The 24,968-nt window shown below is 36.7% G+C and overlaps 1 protein-coding gene across 3 annotated transcripts in view; it reads right to left on the bottom strand.

Moving 5' to 3' along the window:
* The window catches only part of LOC131689180 (LIM/homeobox protein Lhx8-like), a 426,496-nt gene that overhangs the window by 48,832 nt on the left and 352,696 nt on the right, over positions 1 to 24,968 (bottom strand). For 2 of the 3 annotated variants that reach the window (XM_058974091.1, XM_058974092.1), the window contains 2 exons: positions 16,202 to 16,664; positions 6,645 to 6,786 (listed from right to left, as the gene is read on the bottom strand). In XM_058974091.1, the coding sequence (XP_058830074.1) occupies positions 6,645 to 6,786; positions 16,202 to 16,664 (605 nt within the window). The remainder of the gene's footprint in view (positions 1 to 6,644; positions 6,787 to 16,201; positions 16,665 to 24,968) is intronic. The other variant, XM_058974093.1, reaches the window with a different exon arrangement.

Genomic DNA, 24,968 nt, shown 5'->3' on the forward strand with positions numbered 1-24,968 from the left:
CCTACGTGCCAGCTCTGTGATCAACCGCTACACCACGGAAAACCTTGCTCGGAGGCTGCTAAAGAAAGTTCATCTGCTACGACCAATACCGGTACATAGTCGTCGTATGTTAAACCATAACCGTTTGTTAAACCAACAACTGCGGACTGTGCATCAACAAACACTAACTCAACGATCGGGCTCAGTACCACTAAACCAACTACCGTTACGAAAAGCGAAATTACAACGATTAGATCTTTAGAGCATCTATTGCCAGAGGCATTTTTCCATCCTGTTGGAAGTCCGCGAACATGTTCCCAGTCCATAAAAAAGGTAATAAGCGAGACATCAATAATTACCTGGGAATTACTTCATTGAGTGCTGTCTCAAAGTTGTTCGAGCTGGTGATTATGGTACCTCTTCAGGCTCACTGCAAGCAGTATCTAAGTGACGATCAACATGGCTTTACGTCTGGGCGTTTGACAACGACTAACCTGCTTTGCCTAACATCCTACATAACAGAGAGTATGGAACGTCGCGCTCAAACCGATGTTATCTACACAGACCTATCTGCCGCTTTTGACAAAGTGAACCATGACATAACAATCGCTAAAATGGAGAGATTTGGAATTAACGGTAGTATGTTGCAGTTGTTTCGATCCTACCTTTCAGGTCGAGAAATAGTGGTTGTCATTGGAGATTGTCATGCACCCACATTTACTTTTACGTCAGGAGTACCCCAGGAAAGTCACTTGGGACCGCTGATGTTTCTGCTTTACTTCAACGACGTTTATCTAGTTCTGAAGATTCCACGACTGTCATTCGCAGATGATCTCAAGATGTTTCTTCTCATCCGCTCTACTGAAGATTGTAGATTACTCCAACGACTGTTTGAAACCTTCGCTGAACCGGTTTGTTTTAACTACCTATTACTGTATAATGAAATTGAACGCGTTAGTCAGGTGAAGGATCTAGGAGTGTTACTAGACTCGCAACTGACGTTTAAACAGCACGTCACTTATACAGTTAGCAAAGCATCTCGAATGCTGAGATGCATCTTCAGGATAGCGAAATATTTTACAGACATTTATTGTCTCAAAACGCTGTACTGCTCTTTGTCGCGGTCAATTCTGGAGTACTGCTGCGAAGTTTGGAGCCCAAACTATAACAACGCTGTTGAGAGAATTGAGAATTGAGAGTTGTTTTGCGCTTCATATGTTGCCGTGGAGAGATCCCGTTCGTCTGCTAAGTTACGAAATCCGGTATCAGCTGATTAGTTTGGAACCCCTGCAAGGGCTTTGTTCGTTGCTGATACTTTGCGAGGTCACATGGATTGCCCAGCCATCTTAGAGCAAATTAACATAAATGTCGCACCTCGATGAACGCGTAACAACCTCATGCTCCGATTGCCATTTCGACGCACTAATTATAGCATCCACGGGGCCATTACTGGCCTACAAAGGATCTTCAACCGAGTTGCTTCAGCTTTCGACTTTAATTTGTCTCGTCCAACTCTATGTCTACGATTTTTCAGAACCTTCAACGGACCCGTTAATTTCGGCTGATTCCTTCATTGTTTTTTTCACTATATTGTTATTATTTTTTATCAAAGTTTTTAACGATTTAACTATTAGCAATAAGTTTAGCATTAAGACATCATTGGGGCTTTGGATTGCCTGTTTGTGTATATATGACAAATACAATTAACTACACCAAATGCTTTCAAACCAACAACATCACTAAAAATGAATCAGATGCCGATGAAGACAGATTTACAACAGCGACCCGTAAGGACAAAAAACAAATAAGAAAATCCGACCATGAGCAACATGAATCCAGTACCGACGACGACATGGACGTGAACGAAAACGCGAGAGAAAGCGAACTGAATGACCCTCCAGACACAGCCAAATTTTCATTTTTTACACTTTGTAAAAAATAAAAAAGACCCACGACTCAGTTATGCTAATGCATTGAGCCGTATCGAATAATAAAAAAAACCCTTTAACATACCAATTAATTTAGGATACCCTTGAACATAAACTATCGCACTAATGGGAATAGGTTCGCCAAATTTTGGAAGAAGTCGATAAAAGAACCCCTTGAAAACTACCAAAAATGGGTGTAGTTTGATGCAATAGAAAAAAAATATCCTCAATAAACGGTATGCACCTATTAATATGGGACACAGTAAATATTAAATACATTAAAGACCCGTTTTATCAGCCTCATGGTGTGTTTTAGGCTGACGAAATGGGGACAATGACTAAATCGGAACATATTTTTTTCTTTTTTTATAATAAACTGAAGCTGTTAAAGTATTCTTCCACTCCCTTGATGTAGTCTGATAACTATCGAACTTATTGTCCAAATGGCATAATTCCGAAATCATCTTCGAAGTTTTCAAATAATGGAGAATTAATTTTTCAAAAAATAACAGCCAAGTTCGTGTCTTTAGCGAATTTGTTGAAACTATCATTTAAAACAACTTTATTCCTGGCATGGATACTATGTGTAGGGAGTATATCGAGTTGTAAAATGATGTTTACGAAATGTTCCTTAATCTATTTTTTTCAAAAATAACCTTCTATTGTGAGCTTCACAAACTCAAACTTTGGATGGAATCTAAATTTTATTTATAAACAGTAGATGAGATTTATCATAAACAGTAAAATCATAATATTTTATTTTAAAAGTAACAGCCTAAAATATTTTGATATCCTGTACACATGGAGCCTTCATGTCTTTAAAAAAGTGGTTTGTACGCCGTTTCTTGGAGTTATTTATATCGCTTTTCATTTTTCGAGATATGTTTCAGACCGATTCGTTGGTTATAAGTAAGAAAATTCGCAGTCAGAAGGTTCGCGCAAACGAAATTTTTTGCACCGATAAGTGATGAAGTTCTATCTCGACGACTTGGAATTGTTCGGTGGTTATTTCTAGCGGTTGTAGATAGAATGAAATACGAAATTCGTTTTATTGAAATAATATTTAGCTTATTTTAATGGATTATTGCTCTATTGAATAATACAAAGGCAACAAAGGGTAATCCACAAACAATAAGGCATAACTTTTAAAGTATTAAAAATAGATATTTGATGCCTTTAGTAAAGTTATTCGCAATAGTAAGAGCTACAAATTTGCTGAGAATATCATTTTAATATAGTCACTTCCAAGAAAATTTATGTAAATATCTTACTCGTAGGGGGATTAATCAGCAAAAACACAATACCAAAAGAAAGAGCATATTGACGAATTTCGCGCCAACTCGAACAAATGTTGGCAGCACCCTCTCATATTTTAGTGAAACTTTCTGTACATCAGAATCTTTGTCACAAAAAGCCAATTTGCATACTTTGTTTTTTCCAAAAATGATCTAGACTGTCTTTTGAAAAGGGCCAAACTTTTTTTTACCAATTTTTTCAAATGGCTATAGTCTAAAAATGACAAATCCTACAAAAAATGTTGTAGGAGTGATTTTCACAAAATTTCAAATTTTTGAATAAAAATATTGAAAAAATTCTTCATTGACTCCTACACTGAAAAAAATCGATTTAAAAAATTCAAAATTGAAAATTTATCGTGAGTTGGCTGAATTATATGCGTTTAAAATTGGACCACTTTTCGTTACATACCATTTTGCAGAATTTGCAAAGTGCACCCCCATATCGAAAACAAAGACGTAGTCCTACGTCAAAACAAAAATGATAGCGTCTAATAGTCACGTTAAGCCTTTCATTTAAAATTAGGTTCGTAGAGAACGGTTCAGAGATCGGTTCAGCCAATGCTGAGCAAATTACATGGCATTAGTGTGCATCCATACAGACACACACATACAGACATTGTCACAATTTGTCGAGCTGAGTCGATTGGTAAATGAGATTCGGTTCTCCAGGCCTCGGAAAGAGCTTTCAAAGTTTAAGCGAATCCTTTTGAAAGGCATTAAAAATGAATATTTCGTTTTAAACATACTTTAAAACTTTATACAATCACGCGCGAAGAAAAAATGTTTCTGTTGTTGTTGTTTATTTGTGGCTTTAACCTCTGTGGGTCATTCGCCACAAGAAAAAAAATTGTAAGAACCCTCTGCTGCCCAAGCTCTCTTTTGGCGAGGTTCAGAAGAGTCGCAGTAAAATGGACAATGCACGATTTTGTGCTGTCAACCCATCTAAAACTTTTTCAAAACGTTCCCACTTATCATACAAATACATTATCTGCTTGTTGAAATCATTATATAAAATGATATTTGAGTTGAAAGTTGGAAATTTGAGGGAAACGAGAAAAAAAGTATTTTACGTGAGGTAGTGCAATTCAATTGGAAAATTATCACACATCTCAAGTTTAAAAAAAAATAAATTGTATTAATAAGTTACATTGCAGTAGTACTTTACCGTCGAATTGAAATTTGGTCGTGTACTAACTTGAAGTTATACTTATGAGCTAAAGAACTTATCCCACCAAAGGCGGTGTTGGGCAGCTGGGCGAAAAAAATGCGTTTTCGAAGTACTTATCACTTTAAAATTAAAATGTTTGTTAGGCTCCAGTTTTTTTTAATTTTCTGCCGATTTCGACTAAAGCACTTGCAAATGATTGGGAAATTATTCAAGATTTATTAACTATACTTGTTGGTCAGGTCAGAAAACCGGTTCTAATGATACAAAGAAATCCCGTGAGGTCTGCCAGAGGGCCATGTCAGTCATATCAAATGCTCATACAATTTCTAGCTCGAAGTGCGCCTTAGCATAACCTGAGTATACATAAAAATCATAAATGTCAACCTTCTGAATTAATTTGGAGACATATTAGCTAGTTTGGAGACCTAGAAATGATCCCTGGTTTAGCGGTTCAGAGGGTAAGGTGATGGTCTCATAAACCATTCGTCGCATGTGTATGGAACTTATCTAGGAAGGATTTGTAGTCATTAGTAGCATCGTAGCACTAGCTGTGTAATTGTCCTGAACACAAAGAATCGGTTGCAAAGTCTGTTGAAACTGAAGGTCAAGTTCCAAAACGGAATGAATGTTTTGCTTTTAGATGCGGTTACAGAAGACATTGTAAAGGACATCTACATAACACCGAGCGCCATGTCAAACTTCATAGTTATTCTTATTCTCTAGATTCTCTTCCTGGTGCATTCGTGATTTTTGGGACAACCTTTGACCGATTCTATAGAACATTGTAGAGGAAACATGAATTACTGTCATGCGCCACCTGAAATTAAATCAACGCGACGATCAATGAGCAATGCAGTTACATTTGTTCTCATCTATGTATTTTGTGGACACATCTAAGACTAACTGAAGGAATTCTAGAATCTGGTTAAACGAGACAACAATTGTTGATTAATATTCATGACTGATCATTATCTTTCCATTTCGAAGCGAGCATATTCTGTTTGTCAAATACCAGATAAGATGAATTTGGCATCTACCTCAATCCAATAGGATCGCCTAGAAAATATACTGGAAATCGGTGTGTTTGCACACAAGCTAGGCATGTTTCCGCGATGTTAATCCCAGAAAAAATCATCTCGAACGTTTGGGCGAGAAACAGATATTTTTAAATTTTGTTGGTCCAGATGTCCAACCCTGCCTTTTGGCGTGTTGCATGTTTTGAGGTTTAACAGAAAAACCCTAGCTTTCGTAAACCGGCTATGTGTTTTTCGGTTTTCTCATCATAAAAAATTACTGCTCAAGTTTTTTGAAGTGAAACAAAAATTTGGGCAGTAGGGGGTTAATCCGATCAATATAACGGGAAGTAATGAATTATTGAGGAAATGCGGGGAAATTAAAAAATAAATTAAGTTTAGATATTGTTGAGAATTTTTTTTCTAATGAAAATCTAGTAATACGTTGCTTAAAGTTCTTCAAACGTGACATAAAAAATAAAAGACGTTTGTAGAATTGTTCAAATGAAGGAGTTAATTCTTTCCGCTTGACTTTCCAAAAGAAGAGTCTCTCCAACTTATTCCACACTTGTCACATATTTTGGTGGAAAAGCTTGTTATTTATATTCGCGATGTGTCATTTAATGTCACAGGCGTGAGATTGAAGTTAACAAGATTATACGGTGCCTCGACAGGGTGCGATACAGTTGGAACGGGCATGTGTGGCTATGGATAGGCCGAAAGAACCCTTCATCAATACCGACACCGACATGTTAAAAGGATTCGTTTCCCTAAAAAGCTACTACAGAGATCACCAGCAAGAAGGAAGAGGTGGCTAAATGGGGATCGAATATCTTTTTCTTTTGTGTCAAGTTTACACGTATCCCAGGGACATAAAATGATAAGCGAACGCGAGAGAGGTGCGTTTTTCAATAAAGGATCTTGATTGGGTTTTTGTGCTTAGTAAAAAGTGTTAATATGCGTCTATAAAAATGTGCTGCGTATCAATATTCTGCACAACCGATATATTTTATGGTGCTAAATGCATGATTTGATATTTATTATTGGTGTTTTCTCAATCAAAGGTAGGCGAAATTTATTTTTAAAGGTTATGGTTTCAGGTATCAACAAGCGATAATTCTTTTCATTCATCTGTTGGTTATAGAAATACAACTAATTTCATAGTTGCTGTAGTTGACAGGTATATTGGGATAGTACTTATAGTGATGGATCAGGAAATCGTGAAATAGAATTCTAGAATCTAGGGATATGGTTTTACCTGTAAATTACTAACTTGCCTCCGTATATGCGCTAAACTAGATGGATTGCACGCCATACTGGCGAACACTAAGCGTTCTTCGTAGTCGTATTCACATAAAATCTTATTATCACATAGATAGAACCGATCACCCACACAAAACCTGTAAAAAGAGAAGGTTAAAATTACATATCGTATTTATAAAACAACTTAAAAAATTTGTATGTGTTCGAATAACAATAAGTAAACCAGTATAAATGCGACAGACATTTTTCCCTACATTATCACAGTGTTTTCATATCTTAGAACTAAACAGATTCGAATATTTTGAAGAATTATTTGATGTTCTAATAGATCTTTCTCTGAATCGGTAGGCGCTACGTTATCATTTAGTACTCATTCTAGTTAACGAGTTGTCATGGATCGGCACGAGATACATAAAGCAACATCGTGGTGGTTATCCGGGCACCTAACCAAAAATGGATTGACAAGTCAAGCGTGCAACACCAACGAGAGTATGCGAATGCTTAGCGAAGAAAGTCATGAGAAGAAGCGCCCGGGTATACCGCTTCTTCCCATGATTTTCATAATATTGTATCAGATATACAGCATGTAAAAAGTTTATGCAACCTCGTAACAAAATTAGTATTTGTTCGATATTCTTGAAAGATCGTCCACAGGTACGTTTTTCTTTGCATATATCATTGTTTATGCACTAGATCATCAAATTCATTACAAAAATTCTTGCCTTTTTATGTTAGCCCTTTACTACTGGAAATAGTAAAATGCGATGAAAAACGCGTAAAAAACTACAAGCGACAGCCCTATGGGGTTGCACAAACTGTACAGGTAGGACTACAATTGTATGCATTCATCTGTATTCACGCACTCTTCCGGCTTGTTAGAAAGTAACGTAACGTACATGACGATTAAGGGGAGCGTCTGGTGAAATGTGCTTAAAACGAAAGCTATTTTGTTTTACGATTTTGAAGGCAAGGCAACAATAGATCTTTTGTGTAATGTTAGGTTCGCATTATACATTCATTGTGCACGAAAACAAATATTTACAGTCACACAGAGCCACACATACGAGCGTTCCAAGAGTAGACGTCCAACTATTTCCAAGTCGAGGAGCGCCGCACAGTGGCGGATCTTTAAACAAAAGTCGGACAAAACCTCAAATGTTACCTAATTTGGCTGAAAATCACAATTTAAGCTAATTTTGAGGCGCTGAGCTCATTTTTGATGTCAAAAGTCGTAAACTATTAAATGCATTTTTCCATAGAGTGTCATTGAACATTTCTTATCACTATGATCCCGTTTTCTTGATGGATTTTCCGTTACTGTTCACCAATGTCAGCAATATCATAAAAAATGAAGAACACTACTTTAAATCCATTGTATAACGTGTTGGTTTACTGTAGATTGTCTAACTATTTTACACAAAACACCAGCGCCTCCATATCAGCAACAAAGCTTTAAAATCTCCTTAAGGTGAAGATATGTGGAAGCCACGTTGCTAGGTACCGACTCGATTGTTTACATTAGCAAAAACTGAAATCTGAAGTGAAAATTCAAACGCACAAATGAGAGTTTCCGAACATTTTCCTTTGGTGATCTGCACAATGGCAGAAAATTTGAAGTTTTGTTAGTAAACGATTAAAGTTTCGCGAGAGTTTTTGCAGCGGTTTGTGAAAAAAGTGCATTTGAAAAGTACAATGAAAACGAGAAGAAGAGTGTTTCGAAAAGAAATCCCAAGTGAAGAGGGGTGATATTTTCGCACAAAATAGGAGCTACAGATGGCATTCCGTCAAAAACTCGGATTGATTGCATAGGAAAATATTCTAGCTTCCTTAAGTAGCAGTTTCGTGGCACACCAGCAAGGTTAATGTGTTGTAAAACGTATTATTATATTTGCTCATGTCAGATACATGGTTAGGCAGGGGAGAAGGGTATGTGTGGCGTAGGAGCTATGTTGTGGCTCGCATGTATAATGTCCTTAAAACTTTTTGCGCACCTAGGCGCAGAACGAGACCATGATATTCGAAAAGTAGAGGTTATTTCCCATAGAATGTATACTATGTGACCGTTCCGAAATGATTCCGAAATTTGTACAGAATACATTAGTGAGAAACGTATTTTTGATCTGACCACCTCAAACATATTTAAACTAAAAAGTCATAGTTCCAAGCAAATTTACCAAATGTGTTTTATTCACTAACCAAGTTCTTTCGTTCCTCTACACAATGAAACTAGTTATGCTAAAATCGGACCAAAATCAAAAGACCAACATGCATTTGAAGTGAACAGAGCAATGGTGGTTTCGGAAATGAAAATCATTAAAAAGTCCGGACGTCTAAACTCATGTTAAAAATCATGTTCTTATCCAATGATCATAAAATTTTGAATATACATCTCTCAATATATGAGAAATTTAGGAAAAATATAAAATATCAATATTTCAAAAATAAATTTTTGAGGTTTTGGCCAGCCTCCAGCCACTGTGCGCCGCGGCGAACACGATAATTCTCGATAAAATTGTCTTACACGGAAAATTCAAAACTTTTATAAAGCTTGTGTTCGTAATTCGTAATGTTCGTAACTTGTAGTTAGTCGATGAACCTAAAAAAATAGAAAACGTTCGAGTTTCGGAAAATGGCTTCATGAAAACCGAAAAATCTCATATTTTACTGTAAAATTCGCTTATTTTTCTTCAAATTATAATTGAGAAAAAATTTGTATTAAGTTTTCTGTGATTCATCGACAGGGTACACATATTGGGCATCCTATTTGTTTGTTTTATTTTGTTTGATAAGGCACGTTGCGTTAGCTTAAAGGTGCCAATTTTGCTTTGTTTTACATTTTAAATTGCTTAAAACTAGGGGATTACATATTGATTTTTTTAAATGAAACTAATGCGATTTTATAGCTATCTTATATTGGGCATCCTTATAAAAAAAATCAAGTCAGCTCGTTGATTAGTTTTTAAGTTATCGTGTTCGCAAATTTGAAAAAAATTGAAAAAGCTGTTTCGAGAAAAAAGTTATTAAAGGGTGTCCCACAAATTGCATCACGGAAAAAAACGCTGTAGAAAATATCATATTGGGTATTATCTTTTGAATTGAATCTTGAATTTGGGTAGAAGTAGTTTAGAGTGTATTGTTTACACTGTATTTTTATCGCTGTCAGTTTTTCGAAAAATTTTGGTATTAGAATAAAATCTGCGTGCAAATACGCGCGTAGAATGCATGGCTGTTTAAAACAAAAGTAGTTCAGAGTGGCCACCGAGATTGCGGGAGACCTTTTTAGAGGTTCAATACTAACAATTAAGCGGATAAAAAAAGTCAAATATTTTGCCCTCTACACCAGACGTCCCCCTTAATAACGTTATTGGAGGTACACGGAGCTAATTCGCGTAACTTGATTGTGCCGTCGCCTATATATAAACAGAGGTACTGAAATATGGCCACTTTCTACTTTTATCGTCACTAATTTTTGATCACAGTAGGTTGGAGCACAATATTTTGCTTATGCGCTGTAGACAAAGCGACACAATTGCTGGTAATAACAAAAAATACAAAAAATATCCATTTTAATTACCGGTTAAATAAGGTCAGTCTACCTTCTCATTCTTTGGTAGGTTTGGTTTGTATACAACCTTCGTTTAATATTTTTTCTTAATGAATAGTTGTTCGGAAATCAGCCCCAATAAGACTTCAATCTGACTAGTATCGATGATCGTACTGAAAATTCGCGGCGTCTGTTTTCAATAATCTAATTTTGAGTTCCGTTATTGTTAACAAACCCGTGCATCAGGTTAACGATCCTTTGTATTTCCCGTCAATGTTCGATATTATCGTTCGCGTATTTCATAAACAATCCGATTTGGAAAATATGAAACACTTTCCTTGATTTATAGCATCTCGAGCTATCAACGTCTGTACAACGTGTCACTCGGTAGTTTTCAACCCAATAAATATATCGTAGAAAAGGAATAGCGTTTTTAATACTGTCACAATAAATGGTGATCCGGCCCATTACGCAGATATGATTAGCTTTCCTAGGCGAATCCTAGACCTTATACCCTTCCAAACGACCAACTCCGCGACACCTATGGAAGAGCCTGATGAGTCGTCTGCCTTCCGTTAAGTAGGTGGAGCATCAACACTTTCCGTCTACCTTATCCTTTATCTTTCCCAGTGAACGATGGATATGGGGCGACCGGAAATGATGGCTATCATGCTGTTGAGGCTTTAATATGGGTCGGATTGGTATGAATTCCTACTTACCACTTCATAAGCAACTCTTAATAGATAATCAGCAGTCAAATATGATGAAGTCAGTGTGCAATCCGCCAAAATCATCGTCACAACGCAACGCGTTTTTTTGCTCGGTGTTTTTTACGCGGTTTTTTGAATTTACGTCGTTTTTATTTACGCGATGTTTGAAATTTACGCGGCTTTCATTTCCGCGGATTTTTGAATTTACGCGGTATAGATTAACGAGGTTTCCATCAACGCGGATTCATTAAATTTGAATTTACGCGGTCTTCATTTACGCGCATTTTGAAATTTACGTGGTTTTTATTTACGCGGATTTTGAAATTTACGCGGATATTGAAATTTACGAGGTTTTCATTTAGGCGGGCTGTATCCCTCGCGTAAAAAAAACCTGAGTGTACACCATAAAATCGAAAAAAAGTTTTTATTCAGCAAAACTGTATTTCAAACTCTTCTTTTTTTTACAAGCTTCAGCTTAAAACTGTCTTTAACGCAAATTTTGGGGCAAACGGAACAGATTTTTTCAATTTAGTCAGCCAACCTCAAAACTCCCTGCGAAAATTGTGTAATGCGACAGACGTATCAAAACGACAATAAAGCGCAAACCGTTTATGATAAAAAATAACTCTCTGTAGAAAAAATGTGCGGTTTAGTGACCTAAGTAATGTGTAATTGTGATACAATCTGATTTTACCGTTTTTGCAGACTTATCTTATGAAATATGCATAAACTTGTAACGCGACAGGCAGAAGCCTCGACTGTATAGACAACAGCTCTAAAGAGAGGCGCTAACATGATTTATCCCCTCGTGATTAAAACATTTGCCAAGTTACAGAGAAGTGAATTCCATAACATCTGAAACTACGAGGGATATTTTCCCGATCGGTCGTATCGTTGTTGATGTGGTGAGAAAGCTTCTGAATAAACCGATTCCTTCATACGTAACCATTTTATGCAGATCAACCGTTTAATCAGACATCACTGGTGATGCACTCAGAGCAGATTTCTTTATACGAATTCTGCAAAAAGACACTGAATCGCGCACAGCGTCTCCAATCCAACAAACAGTACCACCAGCTCAGAAGCGAAAACAGAAGAGGGCGGATACTTTTGTCCGTGTGCTTGCATTCCTGTTTGTTGCTCTATTCATTTCTGCGAAAACACTGTGAATTGGTTCAAGCAATAAAATCTCGGTTTAGACCTTGTACAGAAAGTAGACAACCCTCTTAAGAACGTTTTTTTTAACAAAGGTCAAATATCAAATATTCAAGACACACAGCAAAAATATGAAAATTAACTTAAACATATTTCATAATATCACAGAAAAACGTGTAATTGTGTTTCACGAATAAATTTACGCTACATATGATGTATAAAACGAAGCCTGAAAATCATGCAAATCTATATGTGTCATTCCACGCGAAGTGATCAAAAAAAGATGCAAACTTGAAATCGACCTTCACGGATTTGAACAAAATTTGGAGGAATTGTTCATCTAGGGCCAATATATAAAAACCCAAATTTTTGTGTCAATTGAACCACCCCTCGGGTCATGGGAGCACCCACCGTTTTGGAAAATTGCCAAACCCCTTGATTTTTTTTGATCGTATCTCCGGTTCTATTTACTCTAGAATCAAACCACAAGATGGCTTTTGAAGAAAATTGTTCAAGGAGTCCAGAAAAAATATTATTTTTTGCCTACAGTGCTGCCAACTATGCAATTTTTTCAGTTAAATATTAAAAGTTAATTTTTCTCTCAATAAATATATTTTAATTTTGAAAATTTTAATGCCATCGCGTTCCTCAGACATTTTTACATAAAAAACACTTATCGTCCCAATATAATATGACCGCATCCTGAGATATACCGTTTTGAAGGGAAAAACTCCGATTTTCTCATATAAAAATCCATTTTTATTGACCAAAATTGAGAAAATCTTGAAACGGTCATAAAAATCGACCCTGATCTGCTAGAAGCAAACCAAATACGTAGTTTTTCATCGTTTCTCGTCTACTTCACGAAAAATTATGTTTGAACTCAGAATGCTCAAGTTGGTTTTAAAGTGTTGTGCCCTTGCGATTTTATATGGGAAATTGCGATTTTTTCTCTTCAAAACGGTGTATCTCAGGATGCGCTCATATTATATTGGGATGATAAGTGTTTTTTATGTAAAAATGTCTGAGGAACGCGATGGAGTTAAAATTTTCAAAATTAAAATATATGTATTGAGAGAAAAATTAACTTTTAATATTTAACTGAAAAAATCGCATAGTTGGCATCACTGCCGGCAAAAAATAATATTTTTTCTAGATCCCTTGAACAATTTTCTTCCAAAGCCATCTTGTGGATTGATTTTAGAGTAAATAGAACCGGATATATGATCAAAAGAAAATCAAGGGTTTTGGCAATTTGCCAAAACGGGGGGTGCTACCATGACCCGAGGGGTGGTTCAATTGTCACAAAAATTTGGGTTTTTATATACTGGCTCTAGATTAACAATTCCTCCAAATTTTGTTCAAATCCGTGGAGGTCGATTACACGTGCCTTGATCACTTCGCATGGAATGACCTATATGTTCCTACCGAAATTCATATTATTCTGCTCGAGACTGCACGCTATTCATTGAACTTTCAGTCAAAATATCTTATTTTTACACGATTTTTTACGAAACGGTGTTGAGCGAGAAAAACTAATAACGTTATACACATACATGCACGAGTTTTCCAAAATTTGCCCACTGTCATCATATAATAATTCAATAATGCGAATGAATACCGGAACTTTTTGCCCAACTTCCGTCCATTCAGTTTAACTGTCACGTAATAATGCGAGCCTCAAAATAGGACCCTGCCCCATTTAGCCCCTCTCTTTTATTTCTTGTTTTTAGAAATTTCCTCCTGACTTGTGGAACCGATCGGCTGCAGTGTGCCACTATGTAGCCGTCGTCGCATTACCACTACGCCTGCATAGAAGGAAACTGAAGCGAGAGTGACTCGAGGTCCGATGACTTTTGAGGATTCGCCGCGGGTCTGAAAAATATCATCCGCCAATCCGGTCCATGACGACTTACTAGACTGAGGCGCTAATTTCTTTCGCTGATCTCCCGTTTGCGCGAAAGCAGCAAGTTTTACTCTTCTTTCCCTGTCACCATATACGCCTTCTCTCCCTGTCCTTGATACAACTGCTGCTACACTGATGTGGAAATAAGCCACCCTCTGAATATCTTGACCAAGCACAAGTCTTCGTTAATAAATCAAATTTGTTGTATTCTGTATTCCTAGTTTTAAGATAGCTGTAATTTTTACTCTTTATTGAAACTCTTGTCCTCCATCTTGTAAATAAAATTGTATCCCTAGTCTGTGAAATTTCTTATAAATATTTGTTCCCCTTTTTGTATAATAAACTATATTATTAGTTTTAAGATAACTGTAAAATATTTCGTAGAATACTATTACTCCCCCTCTTGTATATCAACCTTTGTCCCTTGTTTTAAATTTTTTCATACAAAAATCTTTTGGCCCTCTCTTGTATATAGAATCTTATTTCTAGTCTTAAGATAGCTGTAAACTTTTTTTTTCTTTTGTAAAAAAAACAAATATTTCAACATTGTAACCACCTAGTTTTAAGATATCCAAAATGTAAATCCAAAGAATTTGGCACCGCCAAGCTAACGCATTTGTGCCTATCAAATAAACGAAATTAATAAAAAGGACCCTGCCCCCGGGCGAATGCCCCGGCTGACCCCCCTCTCATCGGGCCTGCATGTCTCACTTGAAATAAACATTCAATGAAACATATATATATATATATATATATATATATATATATATATATATATATATATATATATATATATATATATATATATATATATATATATATATATATATATATATATATATATATATATATATATATATATATATATATATATATATATATATATATATATATATATATATATATATATATATATATATATATATATATATATATATATATATATATCTTTTATAATATGTTTTAAAATAAAGAATATGCTCTTTTAAAGTGGAATAAATGTTCAAAAGCTTTTATTACGGTCAAATGACATAATTTCGAAACTGTCATCTTTGAAGGCTTTAAAACTTCAAAGAAGTTTAGTTTTTCTAACATAAAACTTCGCGTATTCTGATATAATAATGTGTAGTAATGTGTATTTAGAAAAGTTGTTGAGAATATAGAATATAGAAGATATTTAACAACTTTGTTGAAGCATGCATGTCATGCAGGATATCGAGCTATTGAACGATATTTACAAAATTTGTTTTAAGATTCAGAAACTTATACCTTCGACTAAATGTGAATTTTATTGCTTATAAACAACAGAAGAAATTTAACATACACAGTAATATCAGAAAAACTTATTTTAAAGCTTTTTTTTGCATAAATAGCCTAATAGCGCAGGTAGCATTCATGCCTTTAAGAAAGTTATATAATTATACTTCTGAAAACTTTACTGCGACGTTAAGTTTCAAACGAAATTTGTTTGAAAAGTAAATTCTACAAGACTACATCTAGGAGGATATACAGCTAAGTTTTTGTTATCGGAAGATGTGCTATTGCACGTTGTAATTTTTTTCGAATATGCTAAAGCTACAAGGCTGACGGTCTGGAAATGATGTGACATTTAACTTATATATTCATATCTTTGATAATATAACATTAACCACATGCTCATAAGATCGGTCCTGACCTACTAGAGAAAAACGGAAAACGCCATTTTTCATAAATTCGTTTGTACTATCCGAAAGTATTATTTTAACGCTTAATCATATTAAGCGTTCGTCTCAGCTCTACGCATTCTTAAAACAACAATTTCAGCCAATGTTGAAGTATATACAATTTCATAAGCATTCAACTTATTCCAACTTCGCTTTCCATCCGAAAAAAATGTGGCTTGCTCAAATTATATATATAAGCTCAATATTATTGGAAATCTTATGCTTATGCTTAGTTTCAGAACGCCGTTTTCAGTTTGTATTGGAGTCTTCCCACAATTTTTCAAAATGTCTCGCGATACTTAAAACAATTGATCAGACAATTATTATTGTAAAATTTAATTAAATCAGCCGACAACAATAAGTTTTATCTTCAAACCATTTAATTTTGGTTTGGAGGGGATTTTAACCCCCAAAACCCCTCCTTGGCTACGCCACTGCTTGTAGATAGTACTATTGCGTAATTAATCACTCATTGTCGTCCGGTCATGTCAAGCAAACCAGATTTCCCTTTTAATTGAAACTAATTTTACCTACCGATGATTGCACTGTTGACAGGCAAAGCATTCCAAATGATACACGTTGTTTTTGGCACGCATCACCATCTCGAATGCCGGTATCACTTTGTTGCACGCTGCACAGTATCCTGTGGTTCCGAACAGTCTCAGATAGTCTCGCTTACACAGTATTAGGTTCGCTTTAGTATACAGGGTTGAGCCGACCTCACCGAGCCGGCAATCACAGCAGCCGCATTTGAGGCAATCCTCGTGCCAGAAAAGGTCCAAGGCTTTCAGCAGAAAACGCTCAGTAATGCGCTTCCCACAACCGGCGCAGTCTTTGGCCAGGCCGGTGTTACCCATGAGGTTCGGGGTGGACGAAACCGATGATTGGATTGCCGGTGCGTTCGATGTAACTGTCGTGTGTCCCATAGTTGTAACACTGGCGGCGTTGAGGGTTCGAGTTGGTTGTACATTGATTGGGTGATCGTTGATCGGTTCCACTGAAATAGATACATGTTTTTGTGCATTAGTTTCATAGATTTCATCTAATATATATATATATATATATATATATATATATATATATATATATATATATATATATATATATATATATATATATATATATATATATATATATATATATATATATATATATATATATATATATATATATATATATATATATATATATATATATATATATATATATATATATATATATATATATATATATATATATATATATATATATATATATATATATATATATATATATATATAATATGATATTCTAAGTATGTGCTAAAAGTCTGATTGGTTTAACACCTAATTGAAGTCATACCTCTATACAGATACATAAACAAAAACACACTTTTCCTCTTTTCCTTCCGAAAGAATACCCTCCATTTCCCACGTGATAGATTTATCCCCAATTTCAATCAACCAATTCCATTATTATTTGAATCGTCCCTGTTACCCTTTTCAGTCAGGCGGGTCATTCTCCAAAGCTGCGCCTTTCCATTCTCGCTCGCCTTCAATACGCTACATCAGCAAATACTGGTGTAGAGCATGCGGTGAGTCAAAAAGGAAGATTTTTGCTAATAATTTTTGGAAATATCGGCCATTTTTCTCTCAACGGTTGTGATTTTTTTATTTCAGTTTTCACGAGAGCGTTTACGTTTATTCAAAATTTTCTTAGTAGCGGTCTGTTAAGCTGAAAACATTTCGATTCACGACGAAATACATTAATATGAATTGTGGTGGGATTTATTGAAAATCTACACAATGCTCAGAATGCATTTACCGAGTCTCTCTTATTTTTGCGCTGCTGTGGTCAGACAGCCACATATCACGTCGGCTGCACATCCTTTTTTTCCTTGCTTCATTTCCGTCTTTCAACTCCTTCCTTTTGTGGTTGATTGCGCTGTACAATTTTTTCCACTTTCAATTTTCTCCACCATAGTCGACACATATGTGTATGCTCGCAGAAGGCTCCCTACACTGACCAATTCTTGCGATCCTTCTTGTGTCCAATTTAGAAACGAATAACGTAAAGTGTTTGAAAATAGAAATATTCTTTTGATTTGGCAACCTGAGGAATTGACCATCACCGGCAACAAACGAGGAAGACTCAATAAACATACGGGAATGGAAAAACATGCTTTCTATTATAAGAGCTTTAATTTATATCGAAGAGTATTGTATGCATATATGTATTTTAACTTTAACTTTAGATGCACAAGGTAATGCAGTTCATCGTGTAATATGATAATATGATACATTGAGGGCAACTTTTTGGATTAACATGGGAAATACAACTGGAATGTGAATCAAACCTAATTGCAGTTATATCGAAATTATCAGAAAGTAGGTGAGATAAATCGTTCCGGAATGATTTGGGAGCACATTCTAAAAATGGCTCATAAATTCTTGCCATCGAAGCAGCAACCGCAAGCTTTTAGAAGTTCCAAGCCGTATCTGCTTTTCCAAATGCATTATCTAGCTCAAGCATTCATTGGCTAATGTGACCGATCTGCTTCGGAGTTGCTGCGCTGGTTGACTTCTGCACAATCTTGCTTGTCGCAGGTCGAGGGTGTTCTTAATTACAAAATTTGTTCTTTCGCCGCTCTGCGTCTTAAGATTGCACTCTTGCGCTGTAAATTATTTAATTAAAATCTCGTCATGCAGATGTTGATTTTAGGATAATTATTATTGAGAAAAGTAATTAGCATTAATTGCATTGCGAGCAATGAATAAGTAATTAGACGGGGAATATTGTGTATCCATCATCTTAGATGGCGATGTGAAAACTCATAGGGGCGCTTGGTGTTAGTACTACGATTTTGTTTGGGTTTTGCTCTTGATGTAGTTTTAATAGGTGAATTCACATGATTCCTATGCAAGTAGAGACGTGATAATCAATCAATAATGTTGAGAAAAAACACTGAAAAAATATAATAGATTTCTTTTTACAGTTATATTTCCAATTGGGAAGTCAAATCACTAAGATCCAGGTCTGCAATACATACATTCTGTTATTAATTACTGTATCACAATATCAAAATAATTGGTATAGCGAAAGCTTTATTACAGCAGTGATAGCAATTTAGTAAATTTTCTTGTGTAACGCATATTCGAAGTATCTGCCATAAAATGCATAATTATGATTGCAGAATAAACCAGCAAAAAATAGAGCCTCCCGAATGTTTTTCAGTACTAATTTTATTTTTAATTCGTTTATTTGACACGACTCGTTGCCGGGGGCTTTTTTTATATATTTACTGCAAAAAAATTAAAAATCATATATTGATGTGTTTCTATTGAATCCTTCGCACGCAATTTACATTTAAGAGCGGAAATTCTATTCCTAGGCGGTGGAGCATTGTCGGCGTCGCCAGACAACGCCTGGGGGTCAATCAATCTGATACCTTGATGATCGATTTCATCCATAGTTTCATCGCTGCTGTTGTCTTGAAAGTTGCGGTCGACAGTTTTGTTATACTTCCAGGTTTTGCTGGCTACGGTCGTGAGCATTGGCGTGCGCAAGGGGGGGGGGGGGCTAGGGGGGCTATAGCCCCCCCCCCCTAATGCGCTGGAATAAAAAAATATTTAGTATTATTATAATGTTGAAAAGACATGGCAACTTCCCTCGGCATGATACTGTACCTTGATGTGGTCCGGGGGCTTTTCCACCAAAGCAGTATTACAGTGATTATATCACAGAAACTTGGGATACGATTAATTTCTTTTTAGTTAAGCTACATTGTGATCAATTTTAGTACTTAACTTGGCGACCTTTATTATTCACTGCCATGGTCAAATAATATACAATGTGGGTTTAGGGTCCAATTCTCTCTGCAGGCACCCTTCTTTTGTTGCTATATTTTCAATTAGATCCATGCTAACACTCACTAACACAAATTGCTTATTCTCTCATATACACTAACAATCTCTTATTCCAAACGTACAAACGTGGCCTACGCGATAACACAAACCTGGTCACAAATACGAACGCCCGCGATCTCGCCAATATCCAAACACCCCGATTGATTTGGTGAACGTTGGAACCTAAGAACCTAAGCTCGCGCAATCATGAATCGGTCACGTCCGGAAGTCTCCGCCCTTGATCCTAGCAGCCCAAATTCATGCCTTTAGTTGGACCAATAGAAATAAAAACTAGACAAGACGTCCACGCGCGATCATTGAAGAATACGCGAACATGCGAATTGCCACACGCTTATAAAAATAATGCGTCCACGCGAAGTTACATACATACTAGCACACGCGACAAAAACGTCCACATACAACCGCTCGAGTCCTTCACGATCATCCACGCACGACCACAGCCACGATCTCATAAAAAGTATAACACCCCGGTGACTAAGTGAATGGTTTAGCACTTATAAATTAACAATCCCGGTCTCGAGAGTGCCAAATGCCCGTGTTCGCGCGATCATGAATCGGTTTCATCCGGAATCCCCTATTCTCGGCCCTGGTAGCATAAGGTGGATCAATCAAAAATATAATGCTCATATCCACTAAACTACATAAAAATCGAATGTATACACACAAAGTCACATACACGCGACAAACAAATATAAAAATGCTTGAGCCCTTCGCGACCATCCGCGCAACCTATACTCGCGCTCTTTCAGACATTATAACATCCCGGTGATAATATGAACGTCTCAGCACTTGTAATCACTCAAACGCAGTCTCAAGCGTGAACCTACAGTCCCCCGTACTCGCGCATTCATGAATCGTTCACGTCCGGAAGTCTCTATCCTCGATTCCAGAAGTCTAGGTCCACGCCTTAATTGAATCAATTAACTCTACAGCTCCAGTAGGACAACTCTCGAAAAAAAATTGGAATATTATTAATACTCAATAACAATACTAACTCTTCTCTTTATTTTATTTTTATTTATTTTTGGTCTCATGCGTTATATTCTGTTATATTCTTGTGATGACCTTTTCGAGCTCATACATCCAAGAAGAGCAACATTGTTGCCAACAATGATTCTTCTCTGCCATCAGACGTCGCCAGGTTTTAGAACAATGGAGATGTATTCTCATACTCGATGGAATCAGATAAGTAGGAACGATCAACAAACTGCAAGTAGTATATAACACATTTCTTATTTCAACGTATAAATTATTATTCGCATTAAAATATTATTTACAGGCTCCACACATATCTCAACATACACAAATACACAAATGCTTGACAGGTGACTAGGCCAAGTGCATTCACTCGTAGGATCTATCATTTCGATGATCGCCTCGATTCTACGAAACCAGTGCACAAGTAAACTGACATAAGCTAGTCTCATCTGGTGAATGCATGTAACCTGGAAACCCCAGACACGACAGGACGAGACGGACAGACTGGACTCGACGAGGCCTAGTTCAGAGTTTTCGGGCATTCTGCAATGCACGGTTAGCGACCTAAAAAAAGAAACATTCGGCATGTTATTTTTCCCTTTATTACTATATCTTAAGTTAGGTTCATACTCACTAACACAATCAATAGCATATTCTCCCATATACACTCACATCCAAAGCGCACAAACGCCCTTAACTTTCGCGATAACACAAACCTGGTCAAAAACGCGAATTTACATTACAATTTCAATCATCCACACTCACCTACGCTCGCAATTTGGCCAACATTAAAACACCCCCTTACTTAAGTGAACTTTTCAGCACCTATAACTTTACAACCGCGGTCTCAAGCATTAACCCACCACTCGCGCGATCATAGACCAGCTATGTTAGGAATTCTCTACTCTCGACTCATGCCTTCAGTTGGACCAATCAAAAATGATGCAATGAATGATGCATATTCACCATACAACACGTTCTTCTACCATACACTAAAATTGATTATCATATTCACGGTCCGCGCGCGATCGTTCAAGAATACACGTGAATATGCGAATGGCCACACGAATCTAAAATTGAATTTATGCACGCAAAGTTAGAGACACGCTAGCATTCAAATGCTCGAGCCTTTGGCGATCACACTATTACACAATTAGTAAACGCCCACGCTAACCCAGACAGATATGCACTCCTGGACTCGAACGCTAAAAATCACACCTTCCACGCATACACCACCCAGGACTGAACATTAGATTCATACATACAAAGCAACAAGTAATAATTACAGGTATTCGTCTGGCAACCGGGGGAAGTACATCTCAAACGCAGAACTTATCATTTCAATGATGGCCTTGGATCTGCGTTGCCTGTGTTCAAGGCACCATAGCTTTGTCCGTCAGGTCAAGGATGTATGAAACCCGCTAGCCACCACCCTCGGCCCTAGCTGCCCATAAAGGGATAAAAAAAATGTTGAAAAGACATGGCAACTTACTGCATATCTCATTTTGTTTAAGCAAACCATGTTATCTTAATTGGCGCAAGTTCGTTGAAATCAGGAATCTCTATCGATAATAAGATAAGGTTGCGGATAGAGGAAGCGGTAACTGCAGCAAAGATTCGGTTACCGGCTCAAAATACAAGAGTGTTGGTGATCAATTTCATTTTTTGCTTTGACTAAAAATTATAAACTTTTTATTGCAAATGATTAATGCAGTCGGTAAAGGCATATATGGCGATTCCAGGAGGTATTATATGGAAAGCGAGAACAAGAGAAACTTTCAACGTTCTTCCAAAACTTAACAGTAATATAATCTTAGAAGAACTATATAGATGTTATTTAATTGGATAACAACTTATTCTTCTTCAATTTTCTTTTCATTTTAACGACATTAAATTAGCTAGAAATTACGAAGTAGGAAAAGTTTTAAAAAATTAGTTATGAAAGGATTTGGAATATACAGATAGGAAAGCTGTCGGTTCTCATGGTAAAGATGGACGACTCTGCTGTTGCCGTGAAACATGGTAGATTTAAGCAATTCGTAGTAACTCTGCCTAAGCACGGCTCCTACCAGCAGAAGATAAAAAATTAGTCCGGAAGTTTCTAAGCCTGTTCCTACCCAAGTAACAATTGAAGTTTTATAGCACGCTACAAGTGCAATCTTAGTTTAATAGTAAATACCAAAAATATATGTTTAAATATATTATTTCATGGAAAGCATGAGACATATAATTCCGCCTTTAGGACAAAAGGTTTTAGGAAACGATCAACAAGAGATTGCCTGATCACAACGTAGCAGCAAGTTCATAAGGTGATCAGTTCAGCAGTCACATGACTATCGGATAACACACGAGGAAACTGGGGCGACATTATGGAACCATTTCGAATCGACTTTTTCATACAAGCTTGCATACAATAAATCTTTCGTTTCGAGATGCGCAATGCCACCCCTGGTTCGATGTGGATTGCCAACGAGCAACAGATGAGAAAAATCAGACTAGGAGCTTATTGCTCGCACCGGTTATATGTTAGAACAGTGTAGTGAGCTGAAAGCCGCTGAAAAGGACGATCACGACAGGGGCGCATAAGGCTTGATAATTATGGACTAGCATGTTAGAGACAGTCTAAAATGATATTCAGTTTTAAGCATGTAGGCGTCGTCGACTTTTGGGTAAAGCGTTGCTGTCACCGGAGGTATGCAATTGAGGAAAATATGTGTGTGGAGCGAGACTGGAAACCCGAGCAAAGTCGAACATCAAAATTACAACAAGTAGAAATCATATTTTGATAATAGCATCAAATTGAAATCTTATTTTGCTATCAGTTTTAGATTTTTTAAATATCACATCAAATTTTGATCTCGTTTTGCTATCCTTGTTTCTTAGAAGAATTTTCTATGTTTATATTTTTTTGGTGAAACATCAAAGTGAATTCATGTTTTGTTATAAAAAAATTTCAACATCTCAATGAGCTTTCAATTTACTCTCACTGATAGCAGAATTAGTTTTCTGTTTGATGTCATAGGATAATTTTGCTGCTCTCCATTTTGATCTTTTAACCGTTAAAACGACCAAAACGACAACAACCTGAGTAATAATTTGCCGAACATCACAACATCAAGTTTAGTTTTCAATTTGTTGTCAGACTCTGCTCGGGAAGTGGCTCCCTGGAAATGTCTAATGCATTCAACCATGGTTCGCATCAAATACACCGTCGCTATAAATAGCATAGGTTAACGAAAAAAAATTGATTTCTTTCCTAAATATATTTTCTAAACGCATTTTGGACCACACAAAAAACCTCGAAAAGTGTTATTAAACGTTTTCCTACAGAAAGAAAATTTTCCATTTTCTACTTGATTCTCGGAGCTGCTCAGAAGTTATTCCGAAGTTTTTGTTTATGTTTATGTTTATTACCTTCACCAATGGTGGTTGCTTAAACTAATTAAACCTTGGTCCCAATGGTGGTTGCTTAAACTAATTACATTTTAAAATTGCCAACATTTTCGCTTTTATCGGATTCCGTGTCCGGTTGAAGTCAAAGGCCGTCGCCACACTGTTAAAAATTCGTTGGAGTCCGGTAACAACGCTCTGGCAACCATAATTGGTTCTCCTGAACGGAACTCGCAGAAAGGAGTTATTACGTAGAGCTCGAACGCGGGCTTAAAGATCCAGACGTCCGAGGATTGTAGGGCAATCCACTCTGGCAGAGAGTAAGTCCGAGACGAACAGGGCTCGAGAGCAGTCCCTCCGAATGCTGAGTGTGTCGAGGTGTATTAGCTGGCAACGGTTTTCATAGCTCGGGAGCTGAAATCTGTTTCGCCATGGGAGATAACGAAGGTCGAAGCGTACGAACCTGCGTTGGACAGCCTCGATTCTGTCAATCCCTTTCTGGTAGTACGGATTCCAAACAGCTGAACAATATTCTAACGTTGAGCGGACCAACGCGCAGTAAAGCGATTTAAGACAATATACGTCCCTGAAGTTTTTCGCTATTCGGAAGATAAACCCAAGCTGTCGTGATGTTTGAACGTTAGTACCGAATCCATGATGACTCCGAGATCTTTGATGTGAGAGTGTCTTGGAATGCTCGAGCCGAAGAAATGGTAGTTAAACTGAGTCGGTTGGCGTTTCCGCGTGAACGTAACGATTGAGCATTTGCTCGGGTTTAAAACCATTCTGTTTAGATCACACCACGTACTAAAGCTGTTCAGTTCCCTCTGAAGAAGCTCGGCATCGGTTTTATCCCGTATTTGTTGAAAAATGTTCATGTTGTCGGTGAAAGAAAGGCGGGGTCCTTGTAATGTGAAATTGACGTCATTAAAGTAGAGGAGGAATATTACTGGACCGAGATGGCTTCCTTGTGGTATGCCGGAGGTAGCGAAGAATGGTGCAGATAGACAGTCCTTAATGCTGATTTG

Source organism: Topomyia yanbarensis, chromosome 3 (assembly GCF_030247195.1).
Source record: "Topomyia yanbarensis strain Yona2022 chromosome 3, ASM3024719v1, whole genome shotgun sequence".
Classification (NCBI taxonomy): Eukaryota; Metazoa; Arthropoda; class Insecta; order Diptera; family Culicidae; genus Topomyia; species Topomyia yanbarensis.